Source organism: Plectropomus leopardus, chromosome 23, assembly GCF_026936395.1.
Source record: "Plectropomus leopardus strain MGB_pleo_1.0 chromosome 23, ASM2693639v1, whole genome shotgun sequence".
Classification (NCBI taxonomy): Eukaryota; Metazoa; Chordata; class Actinopteri; order Perciformes; family Serranidae; genus Plectropomus; species Plectropomus leopardus.
In genome coordinates this window covers 3840835-3858753 of record NC_142198.1, presented here as the reverse complement: position 1 = coordinate 3858753, position 17919 = coordinate 3840835, and the positions used below count along the sequence as shown (strand labels likewise).

General features: G+C 37.8%; 1 protein-coding gene across 1 annotated transcript; it reads right to left on the bottom strand.

Annotated features, from left to right (window-relative positions):
- Positions 1-232: 232 nt before the first annotated feature.
- On the bottom strand, positions 233-17639 carry arrb2b (arrestin, beta 2b). The gene is made up of 13 exons (XM_042511989.2): positions 17514-17639; positions 8755-8785; positions 8521-8581; positions 8009-8053; positions 7724-7920; positions 6705-6832; positions 6343-6478; positions 6178-6262; positions 5909-5981; positions 4693-4830; positions 4452-4535; positions 3769-3897; positions 233-2997 (listed from the first exon to the last, which is right to left on the bottom strand). The coding sequence occupies exons 1-13, from the start codon at positions 17534-17536 to the stop codon at positions 2898-2900; spliced, it is 1230 nt and encodes a 409-aa protein (XP_042367923.2). The 5' UTR covers positions 17537-17639; the 3' UTR covers positions 233-2897.
- Between the last annotated feature and the right edge of the window lie 280 nt (positions 17640-17919).

Sequence of the window (17919 nt, the reverse complement as noted above, 5' to 3'; positions counted from 1 at the left end):
GATGCAGTTTTCTCCACCAATAAAACCTCAGCTGTGTAGATAATTATCAGCCTCCAAAATACCGAGAGATGGATGTTAAGAATTGAAAAACTTTCCAGCTTTGGACACAAATTTCTCAAGATGAGCACAGTGAAAAGTAACCAGCTTGCCCTGTGATTACACAACCCACCGAACCTTGTAATATAAAATTTGTTTGTCACGTTTTTCAGCCACCATTTGACACTCTCAACACTTGTTTATTTGTACATTTTGCTTCATTTTATTGAGTAAAAAAATACAACAAGAGTCTTGTAATGTGTTTTTAGCATATTGTGACATCTTCTAATGACCACATAGCATTTAAAGTGATTTATATATCTCAGGTTTGATTACAATAATAGCTGTGGTATCTGACATTTATACTGCTCATATTTATATCCAAAAAAATATCAGTTTGTCATTACCTACAATCCTTATAGGTACAAAAACACAAGAACCTATTTAGAGTTTGATTGTCTAACTTGGTCAACTTACGTGTTAAGTGATGATACAGTATTGATAAAATGGGCCCAGTTATTTGAAAAAAAATCTAATCTGGATCAGAATGGTCTGGATTTGGAAATTTTATGCTTCACTATGCAGGATCAGATAATCCAGGATCAACTAATCCAGGATCAGATAACCCGCTTTAATTTTGTGCTGCTTTTTAAAGCAACATCAGACTGGATTATCCAAATCCAGATACAAACCTTTTATGTCACCAAATTCGGATAACCAGTGCTTAAAATGGGACTACACATCATGATGTAAGATACGTAATGAACAACAGGTACAACGGCCAGTGTGCAGTCACTATGGGACTATATGTATATTTTTTTTCTTTTTTAATTAGAATTTTTGCTTAAACTGTCACTATATCCTGACAGTAGCACCCAAGGCAAAAAAATCTGAAAAAATCAGGTAACTCTGGCTCCTCTTAGTGCTCCTAATGGCATTTGCAAGAATCCATCAAGTCTGTATGACACAACCAGTCAGAGTCAAGCTGAGTCTCATAAACAGACCACATCGCCAAAAACATAGTCCATGGCAAAGACAAGCAAACAGAAGATGAAAATTTGCTTCCACTTTCACTCATTCTGTGCTTTGATTGGTTATTTTCAGGCGTGGTGGCCATCAGGAGCACTAGGAGGCACCAGAGGAACCTGATCTTTTCAAAAATGATCTGTTTCATGTACTACTGTCAGGATTTGGTGATGGTTTTCCTCCCCTCTCATAAATAACAAACAGTGCCTTAGCGCAAAAATGTCATTTTTATGACAGTTACCTACAGAAGCTTTGGATGTTTTTATTTGAAGAGACAAAAAACAGCAGGGCGGGACGCAACTGTCAGAAACTACTTTTGACTGTATCACTGTAATTAATATTAAGTTAAAGCTAAAATTAAGTATTGTTTTTATATTTACAGCTGTTTTATGGGACACAATTATTTTTTTAATTTGCTGTACTAAAAGGCTTAATCAGTTGCATATTGTCTATTTTATCTACTTTATCACTGTTATAATTAAACAAATTGAGTGCAGCCTGTAAATAAATGTATATCTGACCAATTAAAGAAATAAATTCTAAAAACAAACTTTTGTTCCTGAAATACAGTTAGAAACTAGCCTCATTCTCAACAATCTCAATTATTTTTTTGATCAAAGGTATCCCAATCTTACTAAAGTGCTTTAAAAAAAAACAATCCAGATCAAACCAAAACTGGATTTCATTATTTACTTTGATCCCCCCCAAACAAAAATGGGCCCCCCATGTCAAAAATTTGATCTGACCTGATATCTCAAATCCAATCAAATTACATCATGTAGAAACAATATTACTGTTACACATTTTGTCCACCAGAGAGCCCTGACATACTGATTATGTGCTGATATCACTGAGTTTAAGTCTATTGTCTTTGGTTGCATTAAGGGAATGTTTGTTATTTATGAGAAGGGTGGGGTTGGTGCAAAATGGGGGAGGCACTTTAAAAAAAACATTTTAAGCACTGGGAAGGAAGTTCTGTTTTTTGGTTTGTCTTAGGGGAGGAATATTCAACTTCATTGGTTTTATTTTGTATTTATTTTAAATACTCCCTGAATCCAAAAAACCGTAAGTGGGTTTCAAAGGCATTTTGTTTAACAAAATAAAAATAAAAATCTCATTTAGCTGTCTCAGTGATATACCTTTTTTTGCAGCTCTGGAGAGGTTCAAGATTAAAAAAAAAAAAAAAAAGTCATACCTGAACCACTCACTTACTCTGATAAATAAAGTACAGTCCCTAAACAAGAGCTGATCTCACAGTGGAGGGCCAGAGCTAGATTCAAACAGTCCCCTTGCTGTTTCGTTGAAAATCAGTATGCATGATACCTGTCAGGCAATTTAAGGTTTAAAATAAAAATCTACAAAAAAATCCTATAAAAATAAAATCATTTGTATTCATGTAACTCCACTTTCTAGCTTGTTCTGCTCCAAATATAAAAATGAATTAGATTAATTTCAGGATTACGGATAAATCAATAACACAACAGCTGAGTTATCATCTATATTAAAATACCTGTATTATCCTGGCTGGAATTATAAACCCTGAATCACATAATAATACACAGCAGGATGATACCGTAGCTTCACTTTTTAAACTCCTGCTACATTAACATTAACCTCCTCCTCCTCATAAAACCAGTGTGACTCTGAGTAAAACTGTGAACTGCTCCTTTAACAACATAAGCAGTCGTCCAGACAGAATAAATGGTTCAATTAAAACATGTGGTAAGACTTAGTAAGCTGGCAACTCTTCTTTGTGGGTTCTCTACCTATCTTTTTTTGAGGTGTACCTTCCACTCAAACAGGAAACCCTGCTGGAGGAGGAGGAAGAGGAGCAGCTACCAGAAGAGGTTGCCATCTTCCTTGTCTTCCTTCACCCCCGTCAGCCCAAGGCGAGCAAAGTCTTCAAACACTAAGTCATCGACCTGAGAGGAAGTACTAAAAAGAGAAAGAAAGAGTTTCATCACATGCCTGGATTTAAAAAAAATATACACGGACATAACTAAAGAAATTGAGATAAGTATCAGTATCAGAACAAGTTTATTAAAGCAAATTGGCTTGATTTCTTTCAAAAACATGGGAGGAAGGAAATGAGCAACTTAAGAAGAAATGACCTAAACATTAGCAAGAAAACTGTAAATTGTACCAAGGTGTAACAACCACAAAAAAAACTTCAAACAAAAACAAAAACTAAACCAATATATATATATATATATATATATATATATATATATATATATATATATATATATATATATATATATATATATATATATATATATTTATCATGGAAATCGACTGAAAAAAGGTGCTTAAAAATTCTAATAATTCAGCAAAAATAATATTAAATGCTAGATAACAAACTAATCACATTCATACATGTTACCTGGATGGATCTCATTAATATAATATAATATATTATAATATTAATATTTTGTGTAAGTAACTGTAAACATGTATAAAACAGAGCATCACCTGGTTCTATTCACAACTCTCAACTCGGCGACATCATGTGACATTGCTCTATTCCAAACAAATCACAACCAAATACTCTGCAGTCTGAGAGTGAAAAATGGTTAGGAAAGTTTAGCTTAAGGCTTAGAGAAATCTCACTTTTCTGTGCTCGCTCACACACACACACACACACACACACGCACGCACGCGCGCACACACACACACACACACACACACACACACACACACACTTACTTTGTCTCTAACTCTATGAGGTTAGTAACAACCGCCTGAGCCTCTGGAGCCTCCGGCTGTGGCTGAGAGCTGCTCTGGTCTGAAGGTTTAGGATGCATCAGGACAAAAGGAAGTTCCACTGCTACATCCCTACACACACACACACACACACACACACACACACACACACACACACACACACACACACACACAGAGAGATTCTAATCAATTCATTCTTGAGTTCAAGTAGACATTTGTGCCAAATTTGAGGAAATTCCCTCAAGGTTCTTGAAATTTTTCAGTCACAATAAATCACAATCATAATGTTATGTGACCTTGACCTTTTGACCTATGCCCACAAAAATCGAATCAGTTTATCCTTGAAGTGGATGTTTGTGCAATATTTGAAGAAAAGCCTTTGCAGCCTTCTTAAGAAATCACATTCACAAGAGTGGGCAGACGGACAGGAGCACAGCCTTGGCTATCGCCAGCACAGAGGCATAAAGGTGCATTTTCATATTTCTGTGATTTTGCGCACACAGAGATTAGTCTTCAACCCACACAGAGTTCATGGTGACTTTTTTTCAGAGTTATTCCAGTCTTTTTTTTAAAACATATTTAATAGAAACAGTACATCCTTTGAGTTTTTTTGTTCTTTTTTTTTTAACAAAAACAAAAACCCTAAAAAGGACCAGTGTGTTTACCCTCCAAGAGCCACCACCAGTTTGACTTTGACTCTGTAGGAAACCAGGATCCCCATCATCTCCTTGTTGGTGCCCTCTTTTACTCTGCAACACACAGGACACACAGGTGTATCAATGTTTATAATCCTCAGTATAAATATGCGTGAGTTTGTGTGTTTTCTTGCATAAAAGTAATCCTTTTCCTATCAGATGTGTGTGTGTGTGTGTGTGTGTGTGTAGGTGTGTGTGTGTGTATGTATACATGGTGCTGGAGGCCAAGTTGGTGTCTTCGTGCTTTAGCTTTCCATCCAGGGCCAGGCCCCTCTTTTCCCTGTTGGTGCCCAGCGTGGGGGTCAGAGTGTAGACCTGGCAGGAGGTGGAGCTGGGAGAAACCTGGTGACTGAGGTTAGGAATGGAGGTTAAGGTCAGGGAGAGAAGCAAATTAGGATGGTTAAAGAGTGATCCATTATTTTTGTCCACAAGGAAAGCAAATTAAAACTCTGAGCATGAAAGTTTATCCCTGATTGCAAAAAACTGCAGAAAGCACAGGATGGATACAATAAATGTAATATCTCTTGAAGTTGGTGAAATATGTTGGTGGTGTTTAATTCAATGTTCTATTGTATCTGCATTTACATATAATAATAAATTATTATTAGTTGTTTATATAGCACTTTTCTTAAAAAGGTTACAAAGTGCTTTTCAGAAAAGCAACATTAAAAACAAGGCAGCAGTAAAACAACACAGTCATCAGTAATTAATGCTGGGGAATAAAAAGAAAAAGTATAAAAGAAACTTACAATAGTCGAGAAGAGATGATAAAGCCAACAACAGCCACATATTATTATTCATAAATGCTTACTATAAAAGAAAGCCTTAAGAAGGGATATAAAAGAAGCTAACGAAGGACCAAGTCATTAATATATCTTATAAAACTATAGAAAACAGTGTCATCTGCATAAAGGTTTACCTCACAGGATGCACTGTGGGTATAAGCTTATTGTTGGCTGTTTGTCCTGTTCAAACAGTACCATGCCTCCTGTGTGTTTCAAAATCCCTACATGAAACTAGCCTTACATTGCCAGATCTATCTCCATACTTCATTGTAGCAATACGTGTGAAACAACAACCGCAACCTCCAAGCAAGCAACCTACATGCTAAAATCTCTTTAAATTAAAACTTTTTTTTTTTTTTTTTGCAGGAACTGAACCATTTTAATACCAGTGCTCACCTCCACCTCACACCATGTGCAAATGTTCCACCAAAACAAATTTCCATTCAATAATATTCTACATCCTGGACTTAGCGCCCAAGATGGCTGTGATGGTTTTAATCTCAAATAACCATAATATCTTTATCTCTTTGAAGTAACCAGTATCGGTTGGGCAATAACTCTGGAAAACACAGTTTCAAGAAAATTAAAAATGGAATAAATTACAGGTGAAAAGGACAATAATGGCACAGAAGAAGAACTCACTCTGCTTCAATCTGGGCGACTGCACACTTATACTGAGCCGTGGAGAACAGACAGATATCAGCATACTGACGAACTGGGAGACGGAGAAGAAAGTTATTTCCTTTCAGCCTTTATCTGTCTTCCAAGTAAGGATTACAGTAGATGCAAGATGCAATAGTTAACTTTAATTATAACATTCAATAACAAACCATTTTTGTGTTGAGTGGTGCAAAAGTTGAAGTGATAACTGAAACAAGAGTGTGAGTGTGTGTGAGGGCAGGTGGAATTACCAGAAATCTTCACCCTCTTCACACTCTTGGTGGAGTTGTTGCTGACGTGGACATTGACACTGATGGGCTCACCGTGGTAGTACAGCTAGAGACAGACAGACACTTAGCTGTGTGTGTGTATACCCCCGTCATCAAACAACACATCAAAGTGTGTGAGTGTGTTACCTCCTTATCCAGTGAAGCCTCCAGGTGTAGAGATCTGTCGGACATCAGGAAGCTGCGACTGGTCTCCACCATGGGCTGAGGACCTGGCTTCTCCGGAGCGTACTGAACCTTCCGGATCACTAGTGTCACAGAGTTCCTACGAATATAGATTTAGGAGATGACACACCAATAAAACAGGTACTCCAGTAAAGAGAGAACTGTGCTTTCCAAACTTCCAAATATTGGCTATTGGGTTCAAAAAATATCATGCAAAAGGAAAAAAGTTTGCAGTCTAGTTTCTAGACTTTCTCAAAGGACCACACGGTGTATCTCTGTGGGAGTGTTAGGTTGGTTGTGGTCTGAAGTGTGTGAATGTGTTAAACCTTTGGTGGATCTTCTCCTCCGCAGTCTTAGCACAGAATGCTTGAAGCTCATAGTCCACACCACACGCCTTCCCAGTGTCCTCTGCGCCCGGCTGGAGGGTTACTGAGCAGGGCAGCTTCTGAGGGATCTGAGGTGAAATAAATCGAGAAATCGAAATGGCAGCTTTACGTGCAGAATAACATAAAACAAAATCATGCAAAACGTATCTTCTCTTATGCACAGTTCAAGGTGATTAACTAGAATGTAAAAGGGTTAAGAGGAGTGGAAATTTTAACCTCACAGCAAGAAAAAGGGATTTCTGATGGATTCGTTACTATGGATACTTGTTTCCCTTTCCAGCTTATGCCTCCATATGAGGTGTAAAAGTTACACCCAGTCTAAACCCAGTTGGTCGTAACTCTCAGCTCTATGTCGGACTTTCCAGCTGGGCCTACATCCAGTTGGCGACCTCGGCTCTGATGACCACACTAACTGAAATATTTTTTGAAATCTTCTCCCCTGTCATGTTCTAAACTCTGAGCGTCAGTCTTCTGCCGGCGCATGCACGAAGTGTGGAGCCGCAGCAGAATGAAACAATTAGAAATAAGTAAATAAATTTTAAAAAATAAAGAAAAAAATAATTTGACTTGATATTTCTGTTTTTGTTTAGTAATTTATTTGTTTTTTCATTTCAAGCAGATAATGAGAAAACAAATGCCTTTTTTCAATATTTCATTTATACAGAAAAGAAAACAAACAAATTTTTCACACTTTTTTATTTTTTCTAGAAGGAATTGGATAATTGAAAAGGGGATTTTTTCTACCATGATTGACAGCTGTGACAGCCAATCACATTCATTGGAGTTGCCTGTAACTTCACTTCAGCATAGAGGGGGGTAAGCGGGGGCATGTCGTCCATCTTTACATACAGTCTATTATAGCAACAACATTATGTGTTTCTGAAGACTAACTGGCCGTAAAATGAGTTTACAGTAGAGGCTGGACTAAAGTGGTGTCATGGTGTGTTTGGAAGTCTTACAGTGAAGTGGAAGGGGTAGGCGTGCTGACCCAGCTTCTTCAGCAGCCGCTCCTGCAGCCGGCTCAGAGGCATCTTCTTCTCCTCAAGAGGAGGGAAGGCCTGGATGGTGCTCACGTACAGATCCTTCCGGAAGGAAAGGCCCAGGACATCCAGGTCCTCCCGGCCATAACGAAACGCACAGGTCAGAGTAACAAACACTGAGGACGGACCGGGACATGGATTAAAGGGATCATTAATCAGTCATTCAGTCGCTCTGGTTAATTTGTGTCTGTCAGGGTTTCTTACCTTTTCGATCTTTCAGATACTCTGGGTCTACAAGGAGCACTCCGTCTACACAACACACACACAAACACACAGACACACACACACACGCACAAGATTGAACAAATACACTTTGCACCCCAATCCAGAGGCCACATTTCTAAACCAAACATGTTAAGTGCCAGCGTGGTCTGTCTCGTTTCAGGCTCTCTCAAATGCAGTCGAGAAGTGCAGCCTCCTTTTGCCCAAATTTGGACACAGCCTTTGTGTCCTTTGCAGCCTTAGACATCCAATAATCTAGTGCCCATCAGGGTGTTAAAGTGAAATATCACAGTTGTTACTATAAACTCTAATTATGAAACTATCTAATGAAACTTATTTGTTTGAGGACATCTTATTGGTATAAACCAGGATTTTTTTTAATTAAAAAGGAACCCTGAATGCAGCATTAATAGAGGACTCTGGGACACTGGACTGTGCCGGAAAACTAAAATCCCTGTGGGGACAAAATAACAACGAAGTTTGTTTGGACTCACCTACTGAATCTACATGGTCTAAGTGATCAACAAAGTCTCGCTTCCCCAGATAAACTGTGAGCTGTGGAGAAAAAAAAACTGTGATCAGGACAATCTATGACAGATGTGCGAGATAGGAGAAAACACCCCGCCCACACACACACACAGACAGACAGACAGACACACACACACACAGACAGACAGACAGACACACACACACACACACACACACACACACACACACACACATCCTACCTTGGAGTTGGGGCTGGACTTTTTGAAGACTCTGCAGTGAGAGGAAGAGAGCATATCTGAACGTGAACAGTGTGTGTGCTATGTGAAACTCAAAATTTGGAATTAATCTGTTAATGCTATTATATCAACAATCTGAGCTGACTAGCACAAATTTGGGGCAGTTTTGTGTTTGAAACTGTCCCACAACATTTTTAAGGACCAGTTGTTTCAAACAAGCACTCAGCAATATAGTGCAATAATAATCCAAAATTACCTCAAAGAAATAAAACATATGAGTCATATCACAACCCCCAAAAAACAAATTACCCCAGAGTCATACCACAACCCCCCAAAAACAAATGACCTCAAAGAGTCATATCACAACCCAAAAAATCCCCCAAACAAATGACCCCAAGGAGTCATTTCACGATCCAAAAGAACCAAACAAATGACCCCAAAGAGTCATATCACAACACAAAAAACAGACAAATGACCCCGAAGAGTCATATCACAACCCAAAAAAAAACAAATTACCCCAAAAAGTCATACCACAACTCGCCCCCCCAAACAAATGACCCCAAAGAATCATATCACAACCCAAAAAAAAACAAACAAATTACCCCAAAGAGTCATATCACAACCCAAAAAAACAAACAAATTACCCCAAAGAGTCATATCACAACCCAAAAAAACCAAATTACCCCAAAGAGTCATATCACAACCCAAAAAAACCAAATGACCCCAAAGAGTCATATCACAACCCAAAAAATCCCCCAAACAACTGACCCCAAAGATTCATTTCACAACCCAAAAGAACCAAACAAATGACCCCAAAAAGTCATATTACAACACAAAACACAGACAAATTACCCCAAAGGGTCATATCACAACCCAAAAAATCCCCCAAATAAATAACCCCAAAGAGTCATATCACAACCAAAAAACCCAAAACAAATTACCCCAAAGAGTCATATCACAACCCAAAAAAATCAAATGACCCCAAAGAGTCATGCCACAACCCCCCCAAAAACCAAATGACCCCAAAGAGTCATATCACAACCCAAAAAATCCCCCAAACAACTGACCCCAAAGATTCATTTCACAACCCAAAAAAACAAACAAATGACCCCAAAGAGTCATATCACAACCCCCAAAAAATCAAATTACCCCAAAGAGTCATACCAACCCCCACCCCCAAAAAACAAATTACCCCAAAGAGTCATATCACAACCCCAAAAAACAGACAAATTACCCCAAAGAGTCATATCACAACCCAAAAAATCCCCCAAACAAATGACCCCAAAGAGTCATTTCACAACCCCCCCCAAAAAAAACAACAAACAAATGACCCCAAAGAATCATATCACAACCCCAAAAAACAGACAAATTACCCCAAAGGGTCATATCACAACCCAAAAATACCAAATTACCAAATTATTAAATAGGGTCATAACACAAACAAAAAAATAAATAAAATTTACAGTTTTGCTAAATATGGCTTTTTTAAATCGCCTGAAATACCACCTCATGTGAGCATAACAATTTTTTTTGTGATAAAAGGGATTTTTTTTCAAAACTGAAGTTTTTCAATTAGGCATATTTTATATTCGCAAGTTCAGTTTGCTCAATTTGAGGGTTAATGGAAACCCGCCTACTGTCACTAATATATTTTTGCTAAAAACTACCAATGCTGGTCACATGACCACTACAGGGACAAATATATTCTGTATGTCCATGTAGTGTTTCAGAGTAAAGAAAGGAAGAATTATGGCCTGGTAAGTCAGAGCGTCACAAATAGACAACAACAAGCAGTGACTGCTGGAACTGTGGATCACATTACACTCCAAAACACACAAACACTTTTGTATAATCATGTCATATTTCCTGTATTTCACACACACACACACACACACACACACACACACACACACTGCAGTAGTGAACTATTCCTTGGTGTAAACAAAAGTTAGCGATTAGGAAACAACAGCACAATGAACTGTAGGACAGGAAGGTTAAGCATAAACTAAACTGAATGTGTCCTGGATTCTCACACTGTGTGTCCGTATTGACCCTGGATGACATTTACTGTCAACACTCTTTATATGTGTACCAGAGGAGAGAAAATTCAACTGTAGCGTGCTGTTTGCGGCCTGTGTGTGACCATGTGTGCCAGCGTAGATTACAGCTGACCTCGAGGGAAACATCAATCACTGCTACGGAAAACTGCCAAACGCATTTTAACAAAGAACAATACCGTTAATCAGAGAAAATGTTTTCACTCGAGGAACTATTCTAAACTTATTTCGAGGAAATCTCCTCCCTTTAGTTGTGTTACAGTGTTAGATATCATCAGTGAGGTTTTTTTGTTAAGTTCAAACATAAGGGCAATTGAATGGGCTTTACGTATATCACGACAAACAGCACTTAAAGAGACAATGGAATAAAAATAAACTGGATTATTATGTGAATGCAGAATTTGTAAAAAGTTCATAATTGACATTACATTACAACAGAAACAAACAGTGATTAAAAATTAATAGAAATAATAGTAATCAATAAAATAAATAAGTGAACAAAAAAAAGATAATTATGTTGATGGTAATGCAAAAATACAACTATATTTAAAATAGTAATCAAAGATAAAAAAAATAATTAACCAATTAATCAATCAATTCCCAATATAAACAAAATAATATAAAACAACTTTTCCTTTTATTGAACTTATCATAGACTATTCCATGACACAATAGACCTGTAATGAACAGTTTTTTTTCATCAGCGTAATGTAACTTATTACATTTGATGACTGTGGTTAATGTTCTAACAAATGCTTTAGATGGGGCAATAAAGCTGAAAAATGTCCGAAAAATTGGCTATGCCAAAAGAAGGCATACCTGCTAAAAGATGCAAGGCCACAAAAATGAAAATTATATAGTGCATAAAAACTTTTTGCTGATAAGCATATATTCTAGGGATGTACAATATAGTACATACAATATAGTTTTAAAAAATATAAGATATAAACAATACCAATATCTTTACATCTGTTTTTTTCCCCTCCTAATTTTAGTGATAATCAAGCCTCTTCTACAGTGAAATTAACATCACATTATGTTAATCAATCAAACCATTGACAAAAAAAATTAAGTGCCAGCTATTATAATAAACATTTTTTAATCACATTAAGTTTTATAAATTTTTTTATGATTCTGATTTTTGGGGATATTTTCTGTTTTTTTATTAAAAAAAAAAAAAAAGTTGTGTTTTTAGGATGTCTTGTAAAATCTGAATAATTTTTATACATTTTTTAATTTTTTTTTTTTTTTAATTTGGAATTTTAAAACAAAAAAAATTGGGTGATTTTTTATTTTTAGGGTTTGTATGTGTGTGTCTGTTTTTTTATTTTATTTTTTAAACATCCTTTTCAAACCCAATTGCAGGTTTTGGGGTTGAAATAAATACAAAATATGACCATTTAAAATAGTACGTCCCTCTGCAAAGCCAAAAAAAAAAAAATAAAGCAAAAAAAACCCCACAACTCCCTCCCTTGTGCTTATATTCTTTGATTATCCCAAAATCACAATGTATAACTACACCAATAAAAATAAAAGTCCAGTTTAGACCAGTCAGGTTGTGTTGTATTCAGCTTAGTCAGCACACGAGACAGTTGGCGTCGTGTCGTTGAGAAATCTCCTCCAGTCAAAAGCCAAACAGAGAGAAAGAAGCAGAGCATCTGTACTTCAGCTAAACAGGAAGCAGCTGAAGTGCGCTCCAGGAAATGTGGCCAGCGTATGCTAGTGTGACAGGAATCATTTAGTGACCAAGTGCTGAGACTAATCGATCGACACAAAATGAAAACGGCGTCCTCATTGTTTACATTACTGCCTACAAGCAGAAGCATGAGGGCCGTGTCAGCTGAAACTTTATGCACACTGCTGCAGTTTTCAGAACATTAGCATGTCCCCGTCAAGGAATGTGCTGCCTTTTACTTTCTGAGGAAAGAAAACAGGGGCAAAGAACAAAATGCACATCCTGATTATCAACAAAAATGTCCATTACTTCCTCAACACGGGACATGTGAACCCCTTCCTGTCAAACCCGAATCCTAAAAAAAAAAGCATGCTATCGTAACAAAAGATGACTCAGCAGAGTATGGAGCTCCTAAGGTCAGCGCTGAGGACAGGAAATAACGCTGCTATACTAACCCACAGTGTTGTTTCACTGTTGTTCACACTGTAAACTGGCAGCTCTAGCCACAAGTGGAATTAAATGAAAACCAAATAATCAAATGTTAAAAGATTTGACAGATTTGGAAATAATCCTACAGCCAAACAGACTTTGACCTCCAAAGGATTTTCACCTTTTTTCCACATGAAAATAATCAAAATATAACCCTTTACTACCTAAAATACAACAATAATTAAATAACAGGAAATTGGTGAAAAAATGACATCTTATATAATTATAAATGGAAAGATCTTGTGAATTAAACACATGAGAGAGAGAGAATTAGAATCGAAACATATATATTCGCAGACAGATGGGAGAAATGGATTAAAAATATAACATAAAGAATGTTTGGGTTTTTTTTCTGTTCCTTTTTTCTCACCTGCTAAATCCTAAATATAGCCAGTGTGGATAAATACAAACCCCAGTTCCAATGAAGTTGGGACGTTGTGTAAAACGTAAATAAAAACAGAATACAATGATTTTCAAATCCTTTTCAACCTATATTCAACTGAATACACTACAAAGACAAGATATTTAATGTTCAAACTGATAAACTATTGTTTTTTTGCAAATATTCACTCATTCCGAATTTGAAGCCTGCAACACGTTTCAAAAAAAAGCTGAGACAGAGGCATGTTTACAACTGTTACATCACCTTTCCTTTTAACAACACTCAATAAGCGTTTGGGAACTGAGGACACTAATTGTTGAAGCTTTGTGGGGGGAATTCTTTCCCAGTCTTGCTTGATGTACAACAGTTTTCGTTGTCATATTTTGTGTTTCATAATGTGCCACACATTTTCAATGGGAGACAGGTCTGGACTGCAGGCAGGCCAGTCTAGTACCCACACTCTTTTACTACAAAGCTACACTGTTGTAAGACGTGCAGAATGTGACTTGGCATTGTCTTGCTGAAATAAGCAGGGACATCCCTTAAAAGGCGTTGCTTGGATGGCAGCATATGTTGCTCCAAAACATGTATGTACCTTTCAGCATTAATGGTGCCTTCACAGATGTGCAAGTTACCCATGCCATTGGCACTAACACACCCCCATACCATCATAGATGCTGGCTTTTGAACTTTGCACTGATAACAGTCTGGAACGTCCTTTTCCTCTTTGGCCCCGGAGGACGCAACGTCCATGACTTTTCCACTTTGCGTCAGTCCAACTCAGATGGGCTTGGGCCCAAAGAAGCCGGCAGCGTTTCTGGGGGTTGTTGATATATGGCTTTCATTTTGCAAGGTAGAGTTTTAACTTGCACTTGTAGATGTTGGGACAAACTGTTTTAACTAACAATGGTTTTCCAAAGTATTCCTGAGCCCACGTGGTAATATCCTTTACAGAATGATGTCAGTTTTTGATGCAGTGCCGCCTGAAGTATCAAGGGTCATGGGCATTCAATGTTGGTTTTTGGCCTTGCCGCTTACGTGCAGAGATTTCGCCAGATTCTCTCAACCTTTGATGATATTATGGACTGTAGACGATGAAATCCCTAAACTCCTTGCAATTGTACGTTGAGAAACGTTGTTCTTAAACTGTTGGACTATTTGCACACGCAGTTGGTCACAGAGTGAACGAATGAGCCTTTTGGGGATGCTCCTTTAAAACCCAATCATGACAATCACCTGTTTCCAATGAACCTGTTCACCTGTGGAATGTTCCAGACAGGTGTTTTTGAGCATTCCTCAACTTTCCCAGTCTTTTGTTGCCCTTGTCCCCGCTTTTTTAGAACATGTTAACAGGCATCAAATTCAAAATGAGTGAATATTTGCAGAAAACAATGAAGTTTATCAGTTTGAACATTAAATTTATTGTCTTTGTAGTGTATTCAATTGAATATAGGTTGAAAAGTATTCGCAAATCATTGTATTCTGTTTTAATTAATGTTTTACACAACGTCCCAACTTCATTGGAATTGGGGTTGGTACTTAAGTTACGGTAAACCAATTTTCAAACTTGTTGCAATCACTACCACCAGCCCGTTCTCATTCCAAAGTCATCAAATAATGTCGCTTCTGCAATGCTTTTCGCATAAGATGCCGACTTCAAAAGCCACCTTTCACGTCTGCACGACACACCACTGGACGTCTTCAGCTGAGAACGCAGACAGAGAGAACCGGTCACTGTGTTATTATTTGTCATCGGGCAGCACCTGCTGCAGCAGCATGAGTAGTGGATGGGTTTCGTCACTTGAGAATGCTGCGAAAGGGTACCTGTAGATGGCGGGAGGGATGGTGGATAGATCCAATAAATCTGGACTTTTATGTCAGACTTTAATGCTGGACTTTCATGTGGTAGTCCAGTGTTCGCTTCCTGTCTGAATTGTTTTTCTACACATTACCATGTACAGTTTTGTGGCTGCATCTTGCATGGTTGTGATGCTATTGTTTTAACAAAATCTGTCCAGATGGACAAACCCCTGGCAAAGTACTCAGAACTACCTCTGTGGTAGTTCCAGCTACAATAGATGTCTCCAGGACCGTATTTTGCCATGACACACACACATACACACATAGACAAACACAAAAACACATGCATGTGTGCACTCGTGTGCACATGCACATGCACACACACACACACACACACACACACACACACACACACACACACACACACACACACTCACAAGGATAAAGCAATACCAGCCTTGCTGTCACAGCGGGTTACAAAAGCCATGCACAGTATTCCAGAGTTTATCTGAAACTAACGTGAGGCTTCAGCAAGTTATGCAACTCAAATGGAGAGCTTCCAAAGTCAGACTATTGTTTTTAAAAGATATTTTGGGCATTTTAATGCTTTTTATTGGGAGGAACAGAGACAGATATGAAAGAAAGAAAGGAGGCTCTGTAGTGGGCTTGGGGTGGTATATAATATTTCATACCTCTCTGAAATTTAACTGGGGTAAATGATCAAGAGTAAGTGTACTACTTAAGCTTTTCAGACTGATAAATACACAAAGGAAACCCAAAGAATGTTAAAGAGATATCTTCTCCAACCAACTTTCTCTTGGTCACAGAAGACTGATGAGCCTCGTCAACGCATAAAACACACTTCATTCAAACTAAACTAAATAAAACTCACCCAAACCATCTCGGTTACTCTTGCTACTCTAGTTAGTAAGTCCACTGTTTCAACAATCACCAGCTCCAGTTTGGTTAAAATCAATCCTTAAGTTACCAAGTTAAAAAATATGCAGTTTTTACACTGTCACTATCTGTCTGCAGGCCGCCAGCTGTTTACAGTCTTGTAACTGCTCTCTCCACCACTTTGTGTGCTGTGTCTTTCAGCTCAGCTGCCTGTTCTACTAAGCCAGAGACTGAGCTCTGGTGGTGCGTGCTGTGCACTACATACAAGTTCAATAGAAAGAGGAGCACCTGTATTTATGACAGTATTGAAAAACATGTTTTTTTGAATAGGTTTCCTGAATACCCTGGTATACTGTGATACTGCCCAAGTCCAACCTGCAGCTTATTCTGTTGAGTCTAAAGTCATCAAATCTGTGACTCCTGTCTAACGCGGGTCTCATGTGACTCTAGTCCATGCCTTTGGCTATGAATCAAAAATCCTAAAGGACACGCAATCAAGGCCAAAAAAAAAACAAAACTTGATCGTACCACGAACAGCTCGAATGATTAAAGCAAGTAAAAGCATTTATTACCATATATATGAGGACTTAACTATTGTTTTCAGACAGACTTTAAAAAACAGTGAAACCATCCTTTAAATGTTTAAATATTTCCATCTTCGGCGCCTCCTTGTGGTACTATACAGGAAGACACCTTAACCAAACCGCTACATTGTTGCCTTTCTAACTGCCAATTCTGAATAATAGGTTTTCGTTTGAAGCGCACCAAAACAGAAGAAAAAGTACCGTATACAGAGCGGGGTGTCTTTTTTCTTTTCTTTTCTTTTCTTTTCTTTTTTTTAACCCATAGCAAATTTTAAAAAATCGAAAATTAATTGATAATTATTGTTCTCAAACACCTGCTCTGTTTACCAAGATTTTACATATTTCTATTTTATTGGTTTCTATGGAAATAATCTTCAGTGTAAAAGTATTATGAACCCACTTTAAGGCGTAAACTGTGACTAAATTCTCACTCCTCAACACCCCAAAACGCCTCGTCTTTTCACATGAGGAAGTTACGCCAGACTCCTTTCAAAAATGTACACATTTTAAGGAATTTTTTCGCTGCTTTGCTTATAGTTAAAAGTAACAGATGCAAAACGTACGGCAGAATAAAACTTCAAACTTTTTTGTATTTTTTGGCATCCACTCTTCAATTCGGCATCACTTATCGGTCGATATTTATAGTTATATTTCGGAATATGTCAAGTTTTAGTCTTCCAAACTCCTCACAGTCATGTTAACAAGGTCTATTTCCGTATTGTCCGGGACTTTCTGCGACAAACACCGGAGGTTTAAATGTCCGTTTTTTAAAGGAGTTTGGATAGTTCCCCTTTTTCCTCACGAGTTTACGGACCGTAAACAACGTCTTCTTTTTTCCAGTCTTTCACAAATATAAGCCAACTGGACAGATGTCCTACCTTGTCCCCGCTTTTTCCCCCATATCCTCACTGGTGTGTGGACAGTAAGTCTTAATAGTTATGTTGCAGTGCTGTCTGTCCTGGTCCACAGTGTCCGCTGCTGCTGTGTCCAGCGTTTTGGGATAATTCGGCCTGTTTCCGCAGTTTTAGGACAAAAACCACGCCTACAGCCTAATGCGACAGACACCGCAAGCAGCCAAAAACTTTCTACACCTGCAAATTATAATGTATAAACTCAAAAACCAGGATACTGGAAAATTTTCTGTATTTCTTTCAAAGAAGGCAACGAGCAACTTGAGTAGAAATTGCCCCCAAATTTGCAGGATACACACACACACACACATATATATATGTATATATATATATTTAAAATGATGTTGGTAAAAAATAAACTCAATAAAAGTAG

Coding starts and splice junctions, on each gene's coding strand:
- arrb2b (XM_042511989.2), bottom strand. CDS start 17,536: ATGGGGGAAAAAGCGGGGACAAG. Junction 8,054..8,520: donor AGACCATGTAGATTCAGTAG/GTGAGTCCAAAC, acceptor TGTGTTGTGTAG/ACGGAGTGCTCCTTGTAGAC. Junction 6,479..6,704: donor GAGGAGAAGATCCACCAAAG/GTTTAACACATT, acceptor CTATATTCGTAG/GAACTCTGTGACACTAGTGA.